At 46.1% G+C, this 21,870-nt stretch overlaps 1 protein-coding gene across 1 annotated transcript in view; it reads left to right on the forward strand.

Annotated features, from left to right (window-relative positions):
- Window positions 1-7,366: 7,366 nt before the first annotated feature.
- Window positions 7,367-21,870, forward strand: part of CNPPD1 (cyclin Pas1/PHO80 domain containing 1) — a 41,826-nt gene continuing 27,322 nt past the window's right edge. The window contains exons 1-4 of the mRNA XM_077447828.1: window positions 7,367-7,533; window positions 9,387-9,489; window positions 17,905-17,986; window positions 19,967-20,087. Coding sequence (XP_077303954.1) covers window positions 7,444-7,533; window positions 9,387-9,489; window positions 17,905-17,986; window positions 19,967-20,087 — 396 coding nt within the window. The 5' untranslated portion in view covers window positions 7,367-7,443. The remainder of the gene's footprint in view (window positions 7,534-9,386; window positions 9,490-17,904; window positions 17,987-19,966; window positions 20,088-21,870) is intronic.

Genomic DNA, 21,870 nt, shown 5'->3' on the forward strand with positions numbered 1-21,870 from the left:
ATTGTAAGCTCTAATGAGCAGGGCCCTCTTATTCCTCTTGTACCAAATTGTAATGTAAATGTAATGTCTGCCCTCATGTTGTAAAGCGCTGAGCAAACTGTTGGCGTTATATAAAGCAATGCCCATGGCCATCCCTATACATGTGTACATATGAGTGGGTGACCCCTCAGCAATTTCCATGGCCATCCCTATACATGTGTACATATTGACGGCTGACCCCTCAGCAATGTCAATGGCCATCCCTATACATGTGTACATATGAGGGGGTGATCCCTCAGCAATGTCAATGGCCATCCCTATACATGTGTACATATGACAGGGTTACCCCTCAGCAATGTCAATGGCCATCCCTATACATGTGTACATATGAGGGCATGACCCCTCAGCAATGTCAATGGCCATCCCTATACATGTGTACATATGAGGGGGTGACCCCTCAGCAATGTCCATGGCAATCCTCATACATGTGTAGATATGGGGGGGGTGACCCCTCAGCAATGTCCATGGCAATCCCTATACACGTGTATATATGGAAGGGGACACCTCATCAATGTCCATGGCTTTCCCTATACATGTGTACATAAGGGGGGGGCACACCTCAGAAATGTCCATGGCCAACCAAATACATGTCCATGGAAATCCCTACACATATGTACATATGGGGGGGTGACCCTTCAGCAGTGTCCATGGCACTCCCTATACATGTGTACATATGGGGGGACCCCCAGAGCAATGTCCATGGTGATCCCTATACATGTGTACATATGGGGGGTGGGGTGATCCCTCAGGTATGTCGATAGCAATTCCTTTATATGTGTACATATGGGGAGGAGGACTTGCCATCAATGTCCATAGCAATCCCTATACATGTGTACATATGGGTGCAAAGTAAACGCATACGAAAGTCGCGCCCGCATAAGTAAACGGTCTTTAAATCACACATGTGAGGTATCGCCGCGATCGTCAGAGTGAGAGCAATAATTCTAGCTCTAGACCTCCTCTATATCTCTAACCTGGTAACCGTAAAAAAAAAAATTAAAGCCTCGCCTATGGAGATTATTAGGTACCGTAGTTTGTCACCATTCCACGAGTGTGTGCACTTATAAAGCGTGACATGTTTGGTATATATGTGCTCGGCGTAACGTTATCTTTCACATTATACAAAAAAATTGGTATAAATTTACAGTTTTTTTTTAATTAATGAATGTGTCCCTTTTCCCAAAATGTTGTGTTTAAAACACCGCAGCACAAATACCATATGACATAAAATATTGCAACAATCGCCATTTTATTCTCTAGATCAGTGGTTCTTAACCTGGGTTCGATCGAACACCAGGGGTTCGGTGAGTCAGTCTCATGCGTTCAGCGGAAGTCAAGACACACATCCGATTCATATGATTCATGATGACACGCCCCGCTCGTTCATCATTGGCTGCAGGTGATAACGCCGCAGTCGAATTGTAACTGTCGTGATGGTACGTCGTGTGAATTCTTTCTTAATATTTTAATCCCTTCATACTAACTATGTCAAGCAAAAAAAGAAAGTGGTTGGACGAATATGTACAATATGGATTCACATGTATAACGGAACGTGATGGGAGTCAGCGTCCTAACTGCATGATTTGCAATGCCAAGTTGAGCAATTCTAGTCTAGCACCGGCAAAACTAAGAGAGCACTTCCTTAAGCTGCATGGAAATCACAAGAATACAACGCTCGCTGAATTCAAGGTGGAGAGAGCTAGATTCGATGAAAAGGCTACTCTGCCTGTTCTCGGCTTTGTACCCATCAACAAACCGCAAAGCAGGGCAAACCACACACAATTGCTGAAACACTCATAAAACCAGATGTGCTAACGATGGCGAATATCATGCTGGGAAAAGCGGCTGAAGTTAAGTTATCCCAAATTCCTCTTTCAAATGACACCATCAGCGACAGAGTAGAGGACATGGGCAAAGACATCTTGGCTCAAGTAGTTGCAGATCTGATTTCAAGCCCGGCAAAATTCAGCCTTCAACTCGACGAGAGCACAGACGTTTCCAATCTAAGCCAGCTTGCAGTATTCGTGCGCTATGTGAAAGACGACATGATAAACGAAGATTTTTTATTTTGTAAGCCTCTTAGAACAACAACTAAGGCAGCCGTTGTGAAGAAACTTGTGAATGACTTCTTCAAAGACAACAATCTTTCGTGGGATATGGTTTCTGCAGTTTGTTCGGACGGAGCTCCAGCCATGCTGGAAAGAAAGTCTGGTTTTGGTGCGCTAGTGAAAGCCGATGCACCACACATCATTGTTACGCATTGTATTCTGCACAGGCATGCGTTGGCAACAAAAACTTTGCTTTTAAAACTGGCAGAAGTATTAAAAATTGTAGTGGAATGCGTGAACTATGTGCAAAATAGTGCTCGGAGGCACCGCATCTTTAGGGAGCTGTGTAAAGAAATGGGATCTGAATTCGAGGTACTTCTGTACCATTCTAACATTCAGTGGTTATCCCGGGGACAGGTACTGAATCGTGTTTTTGCCGTGCGTGTGGAATTAGCCCTGTTTTTGCAAGAGCACCAACATTGTGATGCAGATTGCTTCAAAAATTCTGAGTTCATTCTCATTTTAGTGTACATGGCTGATATCTTCGCAGCTCTCAATAATCTCAATCAACAGATGCAGGGCGGTGGAGTCAACATCATCGAAGCGGAAGAAAACCTGAAGGCTTTTCAAAAAAAGCTACCGTTATGGAAACGACGAATAGAGAACGATAACTTTGCAAACGTTCCCCTGCTAGACGACTGTGTAAGTAAGATCGAAGATGTATCTGGAATCGGAAACATTTCTGTACCCGTGGAACTGAAGAAAGCAAGTGCCACACACTTAGAGTCGCTTGCAAAGTCTCTCAACGGATACTTTCCTACAAGAGAGTCATATCCAGCATAGGTGAGACAGCCGTTCACGTTTAGTGTTGAGACAACAGATGTCAATGATGAATACCTTGATGAAATCATTGAAATTCAGCAAAGCCAGATTCAACAGCAACTCTTCAGGACAACAACGCTCTCAACGTTTTGGTGTCAACAAATGGTAAAGTACCCTGTTATTGCGTTTGTTACAACATATCTTTGCGAGCAATACTTTTCGAGGATGCTGGACATAAAAACGAAGAAAAGGAACAGACTTTGTTGCGAAAATGACATGAGAGTGGTACTTGCCAAGGTAAAGCCGCGCATTTCTGAACTGGTCTCTGAAAGGCAACAGCAGAAGTCACACTGATTTGCAGTAAATATTCATTATTATGGTTTTGTTTTTGTGTGAAAATCATGTTTCAATATTTTGATGGTTTTGTTCTTTGTTCTTCATGGTCTTATTCATTTTGTGCACCTATGTATAAAAAATATACCTAAGTATAAATATATACCTATGTTTTGAAGTTGAATAAATCATATTTTATTTTTCAAATTAAGAAGGGTTCATGAATGCGCATATGAAACTGGTGGGGGTCAGTACCTCCAACAAGGTTAAGAACCACTGCTCTAGATTCTCTGCTAAAAATATATATATAACGTTTGGGGGTTCTATGTAAATTTCTAGCAAAAAATACGGATTTTAACTTGTAAACACCAAATGTCAGAAATAGGCTTAGTCATGAAAGGGTTAAAGTCCCACGATTGAAACAAAGATGTTTTAGGGCCGGTTCACACTGCGGGCGATGCGAGGCGACACGACTTGCCTCGCTGCGATCTGACAAGTCGCCCCCGTTCTGTACAATGGAACCGTTCTGAGAGGAGCGACTCGAGTCGCTCCGACTCAGAAAAAAGGTTCCTGTACTACTTTTGGGCGACCTCGGGGCAACTTGCATTGACTTCTATACAGAAGTAATTTGCAAGTCGCTGCTGAGGTCGCGGCAGGTCGCGGCGAGGCAAGTCGGTGTCGCCTCGCATCGCCCGCAGTGTGAACCGGTGTAGTGTCACATTTTGCTGCCTATCACAGGATGCTGCGGAAGTGACGTTGTTGCGTACTGCGCATGCGCGATGCGTTCCAAACACTCGCGCCGTGCGTTCCAACATAGTTTCGGCAATACAGTTCAGCGAAACCATCACATAATGTTACGGAAGTGATGTTACACACAACACAAACACTGGGCCGTTCGTTACAACACTAATACTTCCCTTGTTACCTAGTAGGCTTTGCATTGCTGGGACTTGTAGTGCCTATCCTGAGCTACATGCTTCAATGTTCAGTGTCCTCATCCCTATCCCTATGCTTCAATGTTCAGTGTCCTCATCCTTATCCCCGAGCTTCAATGTTCAGTGTCCTCATCCCTATCCTTGAGCTTCAATGTTCAGTGTCCTCATCCCTATCCCCCTGCTTCAATGTTCAGTGTCCTCATCCTTATCCCTGAGCTTCAATGTTCAGTGTCCTCATCCCTATCCCCATGCTTCAATGTTCAGTGTCCTCATCCTTATCCCCGAGCTTCAATGTTCAGTGTCCATCCTTATCCCCGTGCTTCAATGTTCAGTGTCCTCATCCCTATCCTCGAGCTTCAATGTTCAGTGTCCTCATCCCTATCCCCCTGCTTCAATGTTCAGTGTCCTCATCCTTATCCCTGAGCTTCAATGTTCAGTGTCCTCATCCCTATCCCCATGCTTCAATGTTCAGTGTCCTCATCCTTATCCCCGAGCTTCAATGTTCAGTGTCCATCCTTATCCCCGTGCTTCAATGTTCAGTGTCCTCATCCCTATCCGCGAGCTTCAATGTTCAGTGTCCTCATCCCTATCCCCCTGCTTCAATGTTCAGTGTCCTCATCCCTATCCCCATGCTTCAATGTTCAGTGTCCTCATCCTTATCCCCGAGCTTCAATGTTCAGTGTCCATCCTTATCCCCGTGCTTCAATGTTCAGTGTCCTCATCCCTATCCACGAGCTTCAATGTTCAGTGTCCTCATCCTTATCCCTGTGCTTCAATGTTCAGTGTCCTCATCCTTATCCCCGATCTTCAATGTTCAGTGTCCTCATCCTTATCCCCGTGCTTCAATGTTCAGTGTCCTCATCCCTATCCCCCTGCTTCAATGTTCAGTGTCCTCATCCCTATCCCCATGCTTCAATGTTCAGTGTCCTCATCCTTATCCCCGAGCTTCAATGTTCAGTGTCCATCCTTATCCCCGTGCTTCAATGTTCAGTGTCCTCATCCCTATCCGCGAGCTTCAATGTTCAGTGTCCTCATCCTTATCCCTGTGCTTCAATGTTCAGTGTCCTCATCCTTATCCCCGATCTTCAATGTTCAGTGTCCTCATCCTTATCCCCGTGCTTCAATGTTCAGTGTCCTCATCCTTATCCCCATGCTTCGATGTTCAGTGTCCTCATCCTTATCCCTGTGCTTCAATGTTCAGTGTCCTCATCCTTATCCCCGATCTTCAATGTTCAGTGTCCTCATCCTTATCCCCGTGCTTTGAATTGAACATTGAAGCTTGCGGATAGGGATGAGGACACTGAACATTGAAGCTCGGTGATAAGCATGAGGACACTGAACATTGAAGCTCGGGGATAAGGATGAGGACACTGAACATTGAAGCACAGGGATAAGGATGAGGACACTGAACATCGAAGCTCGGGTATAAGCATGAGGACACTGAACATTGAAGCTCGGGGATAAGGATGAGGACACTGAACATTGAAGCTTGGGGATAGGGATGAGGACACTGAACATTGAAGCTTGCGGATAGGGATGAGGACACTGAACATTGAAGCTCGGGGATAAGCATGAGGACACTGAACATTGAAGCTCGGGGATAAGGATGAGGACACTGAACATTGAAGCACAGGGATAAGGATGAGGACACTGAACATTGAAGCTTGCGGATAGGGATGAGGACACTGAACATTGAAGCATGGGGATAGGGATGAGGACACTGAACATTGAAGTTCGGGGATAAGGATGAGGACACTGAACATTGAAGCAGGGGGATAGGGATGAGGACACTGAACATTGAAGCTCGCGGATAGGGATGAGGACACTGAACATTGAAGCACGGGGATAAGGATGGACACTGAACATTGAAGCTGGGGGATAAGGATGGACATTGAAGCTCGGGGATAAGGATGAGGACACTGAACATTGAAGCATGTAGCTCAGGATAGGCACTACAAGTCCCAGCAATGCAAAACCTACTAGGTAACAAGGGAAGTATTAGGCTCCATGCACACTGAAGCTGATAAACTGCAGTTTATTGGAGTTTGGGCATTTTTTGTAAAAGCCCATAAACTCCACTCTATGTTAGCCTATGTGTCCATGCACACATGGACGTTTTTCAGCTTTAATGAGCAGTGGAGTTTATGGGCTTTTTTCTGAACGCCAGAAATTCGCGTTCAAAGTGCCGTTTTTCAGCGGCAAAAAACGACAAACGCTCATTAACGCTCATTAACGCTCGTTAACGCTCGTTCATTAGTGTTCGGCATTCTATTTTTCAATGCATTGTGGGATTTTTGGAGTGTCCTCTGTGTATTTTTATAAAAAACGCCCATTAACGCTAACGCTGTAAAACGCTCATTAACGCTAGTATAAAACGCTGTTAAAAGCAGGTTTTTCAACCAGCGTTTTCTGCCAGCAATCTGGCGTCCAGAAATAGCTTTTTTGAGCTTCAGTGTGCATGGAGCCTTAGTGTTGTAACGAATGGCCCAGTGTTTGTGTTATGTGTAACATCACTTCCGTAACATTATGTGATGGTTTCGCTGAACTGTATTGCCGAAACTATGTTGGAACGCACGGCGCGAGTGTTTGGAACGCATCGCGCATGCGCAGTACGCAACAACGTGGCCGTGTTTGTGTTGTGTGTAACATCACTTCCGTAACATTATGTGATGGTTTCGCTGAACTGTATTGCCGAAACTATGTTGGAACACACGGCGCGACTGTTTGGAACGCATCGCGCATGCGCAGTACGCAACAACGTCACTTCCGCAGCATCCTGTGATAGGCAGCAAACTGTGACACTACACCGGCCCTTATTCCTTTGATAGCACTGTGAATGGAGCCTTATCACTTCCTATAAAGCCTTCCTGCAGAGCAAATATTTTCACATCCAATTCCAAGAATGTTTCCCCCAAACTTCCATGATACCATCAGCCAATCACAGTGGGGGTTGAATTTATCAGAACAAGAGCGACCAACTATCATCTCTATTCAGCGGGTCTATTTAAGCATTACACATGTAAGAAAGAAGCTGATTGGTTGACATGCACAGACGCTCCAGTTTTGACAACATTCCACCACACCATCTGAGTACTGCTCATAGGTCAGATCTGCGTGGGAGAATGACAACAACCAACCGGGAGAGGGGGGGCGGGGTCCAGAGGTGATATATTATCCGACTCCTCCTACTCTCCTCCCCTCAGGGTGACATCCCGGAAGTTCGGACAGCCAGCTGAGGCCTACAGAGGGCGGGAGAGAAAGAAGACATGGAGCGGAGGAAGGCCGGAGCTGTGCGGGGAGCCCAGCGAGAGGAGAGCGCCATCCCCCGGCCGGCCACCCCCTTCATAGACTTCCCGGTGAGCCCTCCTCCGTCACTGTGTGCTATCAGTGAGCCCGGACATCGCCCGTGTATAATCACCCATATCCCTGTATACCTCCCCCTCCTATATACACCTTACCCCGATCCCTGTATACCTCACCCTCCTCCTTATATAACCCCCGGTCTCTGTATACCTCACCCTCCTCCTTATATGCCACCCTATCCCTGTATACCTCACCCTCCTCCTTATATACCCCCCATCCCTGTATACCTCACCCACCTTATATACCCCCCCAATCCCTGTATACCTCACCCACCCTATATACCCCACCAATCCCTGTATACCTCACCCTCCTTATATACCCCCCCAATCCCTGTATACCTCACCCCCTTATATACCCCCCCAATCCCTGTATACCTCACCCTCCTTATATACCCCCCCATCCCTGTATACCTCACCCTCCTTATATACCCCCCCATCCCTGTATACCTCACCCTCCTTATATACCCCCCAATCCCTGTATACCTCACCCTCCTTATATACCCCCCAATCCCTGTATACCTCACCCTCCTTATATACCACCCCATCCCTGTATACCTCACCCTCCTCCTTATATAACCCCCGGTCTCTGTATACCTCACCCTCCTCCTTATATACCCCCATCCCTGTATACACCCCCGGTCTCTGTATACCTCACCCTCCTCCTTATATACTCCCCCCCTCCTATATACACCTCACCCCCCCCACCCCTGTATACACCTCACCCCCCCCCTACCCCTGTATACACCTCACCCCCCCCCACCCCCTGTATACACCTCACCCCCCCCCTACCCCCTGTATACACCTCACCCCCCCCCTACCCCCTGTATACACCTCACCCCCCCCCCCTACCCCCTGTATACACCTCACCCCCCCCCCTACCCCCTGTATACACCTCACCCCCCCCCCTACCCCCTGTATACACCTCACCCCCCCCCCCTACCCCCTGTATACACCTCACCCCCCCCCTACCCCCTGTATACACCTCACCCCCCCCCCTACCCCCTGTATACACCTCACCCCCCCCCACCCCTGTATACACCTCACCCCCCTACCCCTGTATACACCTCACCCCCCTACCCCTGTATACACCTCACCCCCCCCCCCCTACCCCTGTATACACCTCACCCCCCCCCCTACCCCTGTATACACCTCACCCCCCCCTACCCCTGTATACACCTCACCCCCCCCCTACCCCTGTATACACCTCACCCCCCCCCTACCCCTGTATACACCTCACCCCCCCCTACCCCTGTATACACCTCACCCCCCCCCCTACCCCTGTATACACCTCACCCCCCCTACCCCTGTATACACCTCACCCCCCTTACCCCTGTATACACCTCACCCCCCTTACCCCTGTATACACCTCACCCCCCTTACCCCTGTATACACCTCACCCCCCTTACCCCTGTATACACCTCACCCCCCTTACCCCTGTATACACCTCACCCCCCTTACCCCTGTATACACCTCACCCCCCTTACCCCTGTATACACCTCACCCCCCTTACCCCTGTATACACCTCACCCCCCTTACCCCTGTATACACCTCACCCCCCTACCCCTGTATACACCTCACCCCACCCCCCCCCATCCCTGTATACCTCACCCTGTATACACCCACGCTTCTTGTATACATTCCCACTGCCCCAATATACCTGATCCCTCTTCTGTATACTGAGCCTACACACTGCCTGTATGTATATACCCCCAGCTGTCCATAGATATTCCCCACCACCTGTGTGTAGTTCCCTCACCTGTCCGTATATATAATTCCTGTGGTGGTGGTGGTGTTTCTCACATCTGGATCTGTCTTTAGCAGTGACCCTTTCCTTGGTTTTCCTGCAGTTTTTGCCCGGACACCCCCAGCTGACGGAGAGAGTAAGGAAGCGCCTGTACTATGGCTGGGAGGTGGAGTGCCCCATGGAGAACCTGTCCAGTCCCGTGGCCGGTGAGTCCCATCTCTATACCTGTACTTGTGTCAGAGGAGGTTAAAGGAGAACTCCTCCCAGATGAATTGGACACTTATGACATTTGGGGGGAGACGGATATTCAATGCTTCCAGAAGGGTCACTTGCTGAAGAATCCAACAGAGGCTGCAGCAATGGAGAGGAGGTGGGGGAGGGGGCAGATTAAAAGGAAAAATGAGTGCAGCTCTGTAATCATTGATACATCATTAAGTGTATATTATAATACAAGCCATGTAAGAACCTGAATGTGATCTGTTACCAGCCTCTAGCATTCCCTGTACAGCAGGGCCAGAGTGTGAGAGGAAGAAACCGTAAAAGAAGCCAATCGGTTCACATGCTTAGACGGAAGATGCTGATGGAAGTATAAAGCAGAGTGACGGAGAGATGAGCTCATCAGTTGCTTCTCTCGGAGGAAGTGGGTTGAATGATGAATGCTGACCATAAGTCTATATACACCAAATGAGAGCAATTAAAAAGGAGTTCCCCTGAAGAAAAAATAAATAAAAGTCAGCAGCTACAAATACTGCAGCTGCTGACGTTTAATAATCAGGACACTTAACCTGTCCCAGGGTCCAGCGATGCGGGGGAACAAAGCCCTGCTCGTCCCCCCCCCCCCCCCCCCCCTCTGCTGGATGGCGCCGGCATTCTAACTGTGGGCACCCAGCTGTGAAATTCTCTGGATTGAAGGATAACTGTAAATAAAATGCTGCTTCTGTTATTTTACCTTATTCTATTCTCTTATTTTTGGTTGGAGTTCTGCTTTAATATATTGGGACTGATAAAAAAAAAAAATGCAGATAATGTGTGCATGCAGCTGATAACAGCTCCAAATAAACTCCGCTCCACTTACTAAAATACCTTGTGATACTGATTGTGAATACTCTAATTATCAAACTAATATTGTGATAATTTTATAGCTGCTCCCTAGAAAGGATCTATAGTAAGAAACTTAATTTGCTGGGATTTGGTGACAATAAGGGCGCTTAAAAAAAAAAGAAAAAACTCATATCTTAAACATTACATTAAATGAGTGAAAAATACTACAATAACACCTATAAGTGCTTGGGGTGGTGTACCAACCCACTAAACATACAATAAAACCAAAAAGAAATTGCAAAAATAATTAAATAGTCCCAATTAGATACTGGAGAAACACATATATCCATACAGTAGTCCGTAGAAAAAGATAGTCAGTTGAGCTTGTGCAGGTGAATGCCTGCTCACATGGCATATGATATGGACTCTATGGAAAACAACTTTCTCCTCATAGGCTCAGACGGGGCATGAAGAAAGAGCAAACAATATCCATGGCATAATACTATTTAAAACAAAAATGTAAAAACATAAAGCCAAATGGCTGCTTACATTACTCAGTGCCTGACCTGGCACTGGGGCTGCTCTCTTATCAGATCGTTTCGTGGTTCCTCGTTGTGTACGACGTGCGTTCCACCGAATGCGACCGACAACCAAGAGGACCGGAATTTTGCATATACGAACGTGACCAGGTACCGCCTTGACGTACGTTTCGTTTTCACGCCTTCAGGAAATGTTTCCTGAAGACGTGAAAACAAAACTTACGTCGAGGCGGTACCTGGTCACGTTCGTATATGCGAAATTCCGGTCCTCTTGGTTGTTGGTTGTTTTACCTTCTATGCATGAAGGTAAAAAACCATCAGGGTGCAGCTTCCCCCCCCTCAGTCCCCCCCTAATACTTGCCTGATCCCAATCCAGTGATGTGCATGAGAGCAGCTGCTCTCCTGGGTCTCTTACTCATTGGCTGAGATGAAGCAGCAGGGAGCCATTGGCTCCCTATGCTGTCAATCACAGCCAGTGGGGGCGGGGCGGAGCACTGCTCTTTCTATTATGGAGAGTGGGGCTCTGGAGCAAAGAGAGGTACAAGGGGCTTGCTATGGGAGCACTTGGCGGGGGGGGCCAGGAGAGCTGTCGGGGAAACCTGAGGATAGGCAGATCAGGGCTGCTCTCTGCAAAACTATTACACAGAGCAGGTATGACATGTTTGCTAGTTTAAAAATAATTTACCTTAAAACAGCAATGCAACCTTTTAAGAGAAATGCAAGAACTTTAGATATAATTACTGGGATGTTTCTTCTATGCAATGCAGGCACCCTAGTCGGTTCCCCCCAACCCTGGCAGATTGGAAGCCATGCCAAACAGGACTTCACTGGCTGTATTGTTGTTCAGTATGAGCTGTGAAGCAGTTAATAAACAGTTGCAGCCTGTTCCACAACTTGTACAGTGCATGCATGAGATTTCCCTGGAAGGCACTGGTGACGTGGCCATGTTATGGGGACATCAGTAGAGCCAGGGAGACATCACCACATGTCCGTGCGCTGAGCTGTGTGCACTTTAATCAGATTAAAATTAATCAGTGAGCAACAACTGAGCTAGCAAAAAAAAAGGAATGCTATTTAAAGTATTACTAAACCCACAACCGTAAAATCGGTCTGTATATGCAGTGAAGCATGCTTGTTATACTCGCTGTGGATCCTAAGGGGTTAATCCTGCACATTGTGTAAAAAGGCTGTTTGATTCTGCCTTCTCTGATCCTTCCCTTCTTCCACAGTCCCCAAACCAGAGCCTTGGGGACACTCTGCACATGCTCAGATTGGTGTGTATTGCTTTTTATTTTTTGGGGAGAGTGCATGTGACCAGCACAGGGCCAATCGGCACTGTCCAGACAGTGTCAGGGGTCCTGCAGGCTTGTAGGACAGTCCCAAGTAGAATGAAAACTCCTACAGGCTTTAACCAGACACTGCTGGAAGTCACAAGACTGCTATATAGAAAAGATATTTAGCAGTTTATATTTAATAAAATGATTACATTTCCATGTACTGTGGGAGACCAGATATAGTGAATGCAGGGTCCGGGGTTTAGCAACACTTTAAGGCAGACCTGAACAAATCTCAGCCAGAACTACGAGCCAGCACTATGTAACCTGCATACCACTATATAGGTAAAGCAAAGATACATAGCTGAGGAACACATGAAATGGTGTAATGCGCAACAACATGGGGATAACAACCATGCTAAATAACATTTATTCAAGTGATTATTATGGTGCACCATGGCAAAACGTTTGCAAAATAGTGCTATGTTTTGGTAGTGACAAGTGTACAGGGGGCTAAATTATAGCAATAAGATTATGTGAACAGCAGTGACTTGAAGGTTGTAAACCTTCTTGTATTTGTACATATAGATAAGCCTAGAATAATGCCCCGTACACACAATCAGGGTTTTTGTCTGAAAAATCTTGGATGGTTTTTCCGACTCAGCTCAAGCTTGGCTTCCATACACCCAGTCACACACAAATTCTCTGAACTTTCGACTGTCAAGAACGCGGTGATGTACAACACTACGACAAGCCGAGAAAATTAAGTTCAATGATTCAGAGCATGCGTAGGAATTTTCCACGTCAGAATTGGTACAGACCATCTGAACTTTTTCAGTCGGAAAAATAGAGAACCTGCTCTCAATCCTTTGCTGGGCGGAAATCCACCAGCAAAAGTCCGATGGAGCACGCACACGGTTGGAATTTCCGACCAAAACCTCACATCAGACTTTTGCTGGAGGAATTTTTGATCGTGTGTACGGGGCATGAGGCTTACCCTAGGTACTGTAAATATTGCCTAAACGTGCGCCATTTAGGAGATATTTACAGTATACTGCACTGATGTCATTGACACATGTGCTCTGAAGGAGCCGCCGCCTGTGCCGTTTCCTCAGAAGTTGGTGCCGTGATCCCACGTGCATAAGTGACGTCGCTTATGCAGGTCACTTATGGACAGTTGTGACAATATGGGGGGGGGGGGGGTGATAAAAGCTGGAGCGTGCAAAATCTGGTGCAGATGCACATTGTAACCAATCAGCTTCCAGGTTGTTGTTTTTTTTTCCCTCAAAGCTTAATTGAACAAGCTGAAGTTAGAAGCTGATTGGCTGCCATGCACAGCTATACCAGATTTTGCACTTCTTCTGTTTTAGTAAATCAACCCCAATATGTCATGTCTGTGAATTCCCCCTTTCCTTTTTTTTTTTTTATTTTTTTTTTTTTAACACAGTTGTCTCAGTATGTCCGACATCGTTTTTCCTCCTGCCTTCTCAGCTTTGCCCAGGGCCTGGTTTAAAATAAAATGGTATTAGAAACAAGTACACTACAGTCTTTATTTTTAGTTTTCTTTCTGATGCTGCTTTATTATACCTTTATCTCAGGTTGGTTCACACTACAAAAACGCACTCCAGATCTGTTCCAGATATGTTTCTGCATGTTTTTGGCGCATTCCAGTGCATTTTTGATGTGTTTTTTTTTATTTTTTTGTAGCAGTGCCTTACCAAATGCATTTTTGTTTTGTTTTTTTGTACTGGGGTCCAGTGCAGGAAAAATGCAGCATGTTCTGCTTTAAAAAAATAAATAAAAAATCTGGTACACCCTGGAGCTGACCGCACTGGTGTGAATAATGCCATTGGAAACCATATAACCTACTTTCCATGCATTTTTGATGCAGAAAAAAAAACCGCATGCTGGACTGCATGTGGTGTGAACCAGTTTCATCACGGTTGGCATCAGCATTATGGTTGCTCTCAAAGGGCCCATCATCAGAAGTAGAGTCCCCCACCCTCCCTTACATCACAGTGCTGCTGATGGGAACAAGCTGGAGGCATCGCTGGGAATTGGAAAGTTCCGCGTCTGGAGGAGGGCTGGAGTCAGCTGCCCCGGAGTCTTCTGAATGCAAAGACCATGAGAGGTGGAGACAAGGCGGTGCTGCGGCTGCACAGAGGCACAGGATCTGTAGGAGTTGTTCTGTCCTCTACTGCTAATACAAGGTGGAGGCGGAGATGAGCGGGGTGCTGAAGCTGCAGGAGAGGTGCAAGGGCCTCCTGAAATGTCCCGCGGGCCTTGTGTTCAATACATCTGCTTTACAGTGAAAGCCCTAGGCACAGATGAGCAGGCAGGAGGAACACACTGCAGTCTAATAATTTTACAGTTGTCTTGGAAATTGTCCTTGGTTTTAAAGAGGGATTCCACTTACAAAAAAAAATATTAAGCCAGCAGCTATAAATACTACAGCTGCTGACTTTTAATAAATGGGCACTTACCTGTTCCAGGGTCCAGCGATGTCGGCAGCCATTTTCGGTGAGGGAATCGGGAAGTGAAGCGTTGCGGCTTCACTTCCCGGTTCCCTACTGCGCATGCGCGAGTCGCACAGCGCAATAGGAACGGTCTGTGCTGTCTCTGGGACCCGTGTGTGTTCCAGCAGACAGCGCGCCGAGACATGAAACAGCATAGATTCCCGTGGGAGGCTATGCCTGGAAATGGGTGCAAATACCTGTCTTAAGGCCTGTACACACAATCTGACTTTTTGACAACAAACATCCAAATTGGCTGTTTTGGAGCCACATCCGACCGTGTGTACGCTCCATCGGACAAACTTTTTCCGTTTTCATCGGACTTTTGTTGGCTGTGCGAGCGGACAGACTTTTTGACAACATAAGTCCGATGGAGCAAAGTCTGATCGTGTGTACACAAATACCATCAGACTTTTGTACAAGGTACAAACACGCATGCTCAGAACCAATGCAAAAGATCAGACAACAATACAGAAGTTGACCAAAGGTGGCGTGGGAGTAATTGAACGTCCTCTTTTGAAGTGTCATCAGTACGTTGAAACGTCACTACGTTTGTGTTTGTTGCCTAAAAAGTCCGATCGTGTGTCTGCAATACAAACTTGTGGACTACGCCCTTTGTACAAAAGTCCATGGGAAATTTTGTACAAAGTCTGATTGTGTGTATGAGGCTTTAGACAGGTATGTGCACCCCTCTCCCCCCTGAAAGGTGCCAACCGTGACACCGGAGGGGGGGGGGGGTTCCGATGAGCAGAAGTTCCGCTTTAGGGTGGAACCCCGCTTTAAGATTTTTTTTTTTTTTTTTCACTCTATTGATTTGTCTCTGACATGTGAAGAAAGTAATGCTGGGAAAAATTATACCCTGGCATGTCCCTTTTTATTGATGACTGTTGAGGGCGTCATGCAATTTCCTGTTGTACAAGAGATGGTGTCATGAGATTACTACAAACAGTGACTTTGCAGCAAATAATTCAAGCCAGGCTCCAGTCATTTGAGATCTGAAATGCGTGGGGAAACTTGCTTCCAGCAATGTGGTGGTTATGTCACTTGCTGACCACTGACCTCTCCTCCCTGACTACTAACAGGTGCAAGGTTTTTGGACTGTTTGTGAAATATCATCCTACTTATGGGCTTCAGTCATTCCAGGACAGACGGAGTGTGGCGGAAATGCACGTTGAGCTGCGCATGCAGTCCGTAAACTGAAAATTATTTTTATTGCTGGTTTCGAAGTTAACAAGTACATAACGGATTTCTACAACTCATGATACATTAGTGTGATGGTCAGTAGGAAGAATGCTCCTCACACTTGTGGTCATTGGGAAGAATCCCCTCTTAGGCCTTTCACGTGGACTGTCCTTTCAGGTCTGCCTGTCAGTTTTTTTAGGCGGACCTGAACGGATGCTCCATAGAGCTCTGTGGAACGTCTGATGTCAGCGATGACATGCCTGCTGACACCCGACCCGCTCTGATCCGAAAAAGTGTGACGGATGAAAAACCTACTTTTCCATCTGTCTGAGGATCGGATCGTGTGATGATGGACTCTACGGTCCGTCATCATCCGATTCCCCCATAGGGGAGAGCGGCCCTCTAATAGGTCCATTCCTACACAGTGTGCAGAGATGGACCTGTCATCTTCCTGCTCAGCGGGGATTGACGGAGCAATTCCCCCACTGAGCAGAGCGGGCTCCGTACACGGACACGTCTGTGTGAAAGAGCCCTGACAGATAACTAAAAATATTAATGGTGCTAGTGGGAAATCCTCCAATGCCCTGTACACACGATCCATCGTGGTTTTCCCATGGGAATAAACTTTGAACATGATCACACCAAAGTCTGACTGTCAAGAACGCGGTGACGTACGACGGGACTAGAAAAGGGAAGTTCAATAGCCAGTAGCCAAAAGCTTCCGTCTCGTACTTCAGAGCATGCTTTGTTTTTGGTCTGTGGGAACAGCATACAGACCAGCGGTTTTCCCGATAGGAATTGGTTCTGTCGGAAATATTTAGAACATTTTTGACGTAAAAAGTCCGGGACATACGCACGATTGGAATATACGATGAAAAGCTCTTGTCTGACTTTTTCTGTTGGACATTCTGCTTGTGTGTACACGGCATTAGACCCCTTTCACACTGGGGCAGGGACAGCGTCGGTGGTAAAATGCCGCTATTTTTCGCATCGCTTTACCGGCAATTTCGCATCGCTATTCGTCCGCTAGCGGGGATCTTTTACCCCTCCGCTAGTGGCTGAGAGAGAGAGAAAATCACAGCAAAGCGCTGCTGCAGCAGCGGTATGCTGGTGGTATGGCCGCGCTGCCCCATTGATTTCGATGGGCAGGAGTGGTGTATACACCACTCCTTCACCACTCCAAAGATGCTGCTAGCAGGACTTTGTTTACCGTCCTGCCAGCGCACCCTCAGGGCTTTCACACTGGAGACACGGCAGCGGCTCTTTCAGGGCGCTTTGTAGGCACTATTTTTAGCGCTATAGCGCCTGCTAAGCACCCCATTGTGAAAGGGGTCTAAGAGGCAAACATTGCACATTGCTCTAGGGACCCCTAGCAACCTCTGGAGGAACCCTAGACTTCCGTGGAACCCTGGTTGAGAAACCCTGCTCTAAACGATCGAAAAATTGGTACGCTCTAACCGCCCGCGCAGGCTGAAATATTAGGATTCTTATTGGCCACTCTCCCTCTCAAACACCCTACAGAACTCAACTCGGGAATTTATGAAAATACGCACTCTCCCATATCATATGCATCTCTAATGAAGCATAAATGTAGTTGTACAACAATATATACCGATAATTACTTATCCAAGTGTTAACTAGTCATCCGAAGAATCCGCATTAGTAAGGAAAGTGCTTGTTATTGTAGAAGAGAACTTGAATGTTTCTTCTCCCATAAATAGCTGTCTGCTTTAGTAGACATTTTAAATCTCCTCCTGACGGGTTTTTCTCTGCCTTTTACTCCATGGGGCAGATTTTCTCTCACTTCCTGCCCCTGTGATGCCCGTCCAAGAAAAGGTAGGTGTGGTCATTTCTGTCAGAGGCAAAAAAAAAAAAAAAAACTTGCCTACAGTACTAAAAACGTTCAGGGAGTGTGGTTCAGTCTCTCCAATAGGGACACTAATGGTAAACCTCATCTGTTGTGTGTATGTGTCTATACCGGTTTCTAGGGTTGAGTTGCACCTTTTTGCAGTTACTTATCTTTTTTTCTTTTTTCTTTATTTTTTTCCTTTTTTGTTCTCTCGCTATGCAAGACATCGCCGTGGAGTTGCTTCAGAAAGTTGCTCCCAACCCCATTCGTCGCCTGCAGAAGAAGTATGCCGTTCATGTATCCAGGTGAGAATTGTATATGCTTAACCCCCTTCCTGCCCAGGCCAGCTTTCAGCGCTGTCACACCTTTTAAATGAAGTGCACGGTCATGCAAAGCAGTACCCTTTTATTTTTCCACACAAATTAAGCTTTCTTTTGTTGGTATTTATTCACCACTGTTTTATTTTTATTTATTTTTTTTCCCCCTAAAGAAATAAAAAAAAAACTGAAAATAAAATTAGCTCTTTGTTTCTGTAAAAAAAAAAAAATTTCTGCGTTTCTTTTTGCAAATAAATCTTCAGAAATTTAGGCCAAACTATATTATGCTACATTTTTAGGGTGAAAATAACTAAAATCAGTGTATACTATGTAGTTTGTAGGAAAGTTTTATAGCTTCCACAAACTTTTTGGTATATATCTGAAAATCTATCAATCCTAAAGTACTGGCGGCCGATCTCATTACTTGAGGCCCGAAAACACCAGGGCAGTAGAAATACTCTCCAAATTACCCATTTTTGGAAAGAAGGCAGTCCAAGGTGTTTAGTAAGAGGCACGGCAATTTTTTATTTATTTTTTTAAGTTTTACACTTTCACAATTTTTTGTGGAAAATAAAGAAATGGAAAGAAAAATTCTAAATGTTTTCTTTTTTTTTCATATTTGTTACCAGTTGCATAGTCTGGTTGAAAAAAGCCACAAGCCCACCCAGCATTCGCACATATTGGGTATGGTGGTGATCAGAGACACTGACTAGTGACCGTGTGTATAAAATAGTAGTAGTACGCCATGGATGGCATGAAAGGAAGCCATCCATTGTTTACAATTGTCATGTGACCTGCTTTGATTGGTCAGAGCGGTCACGTGGTACCAGCAGTGGGCTGGTATACTGATCAGTCACCGCCTTTGTCTATCATGGAGCAGCGTGGCCCCCGGGAGGACATCGTCTAATGTCCCCCTGGATTGACGAAAAAACCCAGGTGGGAACTGGTTAAATAGTGCCGCTGCTTTACTGGGGTAATCTACCCTTAAAATATCTACGCATGAGCTCTTGATCTTAATAGGTTTTCCCTTTAAAGGAAAAGTGCACTTTAAGGTCTTGTTCACACTTGCCCACACACTAAAGCACATGGAGCATTTTGTGTGCCAGCAGCAATCAAGTTTGGATTGCAGAGATGTGTGGCAGGGGAGGTGTGATAAACGTTTTATCGCATCACACAGGTCCCTTTTTATTTGTGTGTGTGTGTGTTTTATGTGACGTGCACAAAGTGACACTTCATTGGTGTCACTGCACACCCACCTGCGAATTGCTGTGCAGTGACATGCAGTGCCATACAGAGAGGTGTGATATTAGTTGAATACCACTTAAAGGGGTTGTAAACCTTCTTGTTTTTTTCACCTTAATGCATCCTGTGCATTAGGGGTAACCCCCCCCCCCCCTTTACTTGAACCCTCGACCCTGACCCGGCGGGTACGCGCTGTCTCTCTGCCTGGGGTTCTTGGCTCTTGATTGGACAGCGCAGCCATTGGCCCCCGCTGCTGACAATCAAATCCAATGACACGAGTGCTGGGGGCGGGGCCCAAGTCCTGCATTCGGCCTCTATGGACACCGTATGCTGGACTCGGGAGCGTGCCCGCAAGGTAACCCCCTCGGGGAAGCACTTCTCCGATGTGGAGAGCCGCCGGGGGAACATCAGAATAGCAGGTTCGGGGCAACTCTGTGCAAAACGAGTTGCACAGTGGAGGTATGATATGTATGTTACGTGACATCTGAGTCTGCTGGGACTGCTGACTTTTGATGGTGGCACCCAACAAGTCTTGGGACTTTTGGCTGTCTGCACACAGGAAGGCTCTTACAGGTAAATAACATGCAAAAGTTAAGCCCTTTATGTAATCTTATGGGAAGAATGTTTTTTTGGAAATGTCTGGAGAGAGGTCCCTTTAAATCCTGACCTTAGACTGGCAGACATGACTGACCACGTTTCTGATCGCTGGTTCTCTTTGTTTTGTAGGGAAGCTTGTATCTCCCCCTGCTCCATGATGCTGGCTTTGGTTTACATAGAAAGACTTCGCCACAGGAACCCGGAATATTTGCAGCAAATTTCATCATCTGATCTGTTTCTCATATCCATGGTGAGTGGCGAGGCCCAGTCATGTGATCTTTGTCCTCCGGCTTTTCTCTCACTGGGGATTACACAGCAAACCCGCTTTTCCCGTTTGCTTGTCACAGCTGGAAGTGCCTTGCGGGTGACACACACAGCAGAGAGTATGATGCACGAGACCAAGTGTGTGATGGCAGCTGTTAGAAAAAACAATAGTCATCTGGAATTGAGCAGATTGCTATGTGTTGAGTAGGATTTTTTTTTTTTTGCCCATTATATTGTGGCTGGGAGGTTTGGACGTGTTCCTGGCTAAATACATGTTGATGGATAAAACCATTTTGATTTACCCCATGTACCCCAGATTCAGTCAGTCAGATGCCCCACCCACCCATATTAATGATGCCACACTTTTTTATTTATTTTTTTATGAATGTGTAACTTTGCAGAAAATTATTTGCATTTTAATTAGCCACAAAATGCAAGTACATTGTCATTTTTTTATTTATTTTTCTTAGTATTTTGAATACAGGCAAAGAGGTATTGCCACAGATAACTTGGATGATGTGGTAATTAATGTGATCGAACAAACCCTGGAGCAGGGGTAGGCAACCTCGGCCCTCCAGCTGTGATAAAACTACAAATCCCATCATGCCCCTGTCTCTAGGATTCATGCCTGTGATTGTCAGGGTCTTGCAATGTCTCGTGGGACTTGTAGTTTCAAAACGGCTGGAGGGCCAGGGTTGCCTACCCCTGCCCTAGAGGAGGGTACATATTGTGGAGAATAAGGAGTTGACATCACAACAAGACTTGGAGTTAAAGCGGAAGTACGCTGCATCTGAGCACCACAAACCAAAGATGCTATTTATTTCATTTTTAATATTCAAAGCACACCCCCCCATCCATTTGTCTCCATGCTTTAATATACTAATAATTGTCACAATGGTGGCTGATGTTATTCTGTCTGATGGTGAATGACGATGGTGTATCTGGAATCGACAATGTTGAATTGGATGTTTTTTGGTTTATATCAATCAAATCCTTTTCAGGAAAAAAATCTATACTTTCTGATCTATTTGCTAATGCTAACCGCATAAGGATTATAAATAAACTGTTAATTGATTGAAGTTCTGCTTTATGTAACCTACATAAATCTGGTATGTATAGGTACCCTACCGATAGTGCTCTCCTAGTTGTACTACCACAGGGTGCGCATTATGGGTATCATAGTGCGTTTGAGGCTATATGAGGGGCAGGAAATGGGACTGTTAGATATTAGGAGGGGGAGAAAAGGGGATGGGGGGGGGGGTTGAATGCTGGGGGGTAATGAATGGGTAAGGATGGGGAGGAGAGAAGTGGTTGGATTTCAGGGTGAATGGTGGGAGGGGATGGGGTTGAGGGTAGCTCCCATGCTTAACCGCTTAAGGAACGCCTCCTGCACATTTACGTTGGCAGAATGGCACAGCTGGGCACAAGCACGTACAGGTACGTTGCGCTTTAAGTGCCCACCCGGTTCTGAGCTCCGTGACCGTGGGACCAGTGGACCCGATAGCCGCTGGTGTCCTGTGATCGGGTCACAGAGCTGAAGAATGAGGAGAGGTCTGTGTAAACAAATCTATCCTCATGCTTCCTACTGAGCTTGTCACTGATCGTCTGTTCCCTGTCATAGGGAAAGACGATCAGTGACATCAGACGCCAAGCCACGCCCCCCTACAGTTAAAAAACAAAAAATACTTATCCTTCCCTGCCCCCTATTGGTTAACTACTTCACTGCCATTTACACAGGAATCAGTGCATTTAAATGGCACTGATTGCTG

Source organism: Lithobates pipiens, unplaced genomic scaffold (assembly GCF_037356315.1).
Source record: "Lithobates pipiens isolate NorthernLeopardFrog02 unplaced genomic scaffold, aLitPip1_a1.2 Scaffold_22, whole genome shotgun sequence".
NCBI classification, from domain to species: Eukaryota; Metazoa; Chordata; class Amphibia; order Anura; family Ranidae; genus Lithobates; species Lithobates pipiens.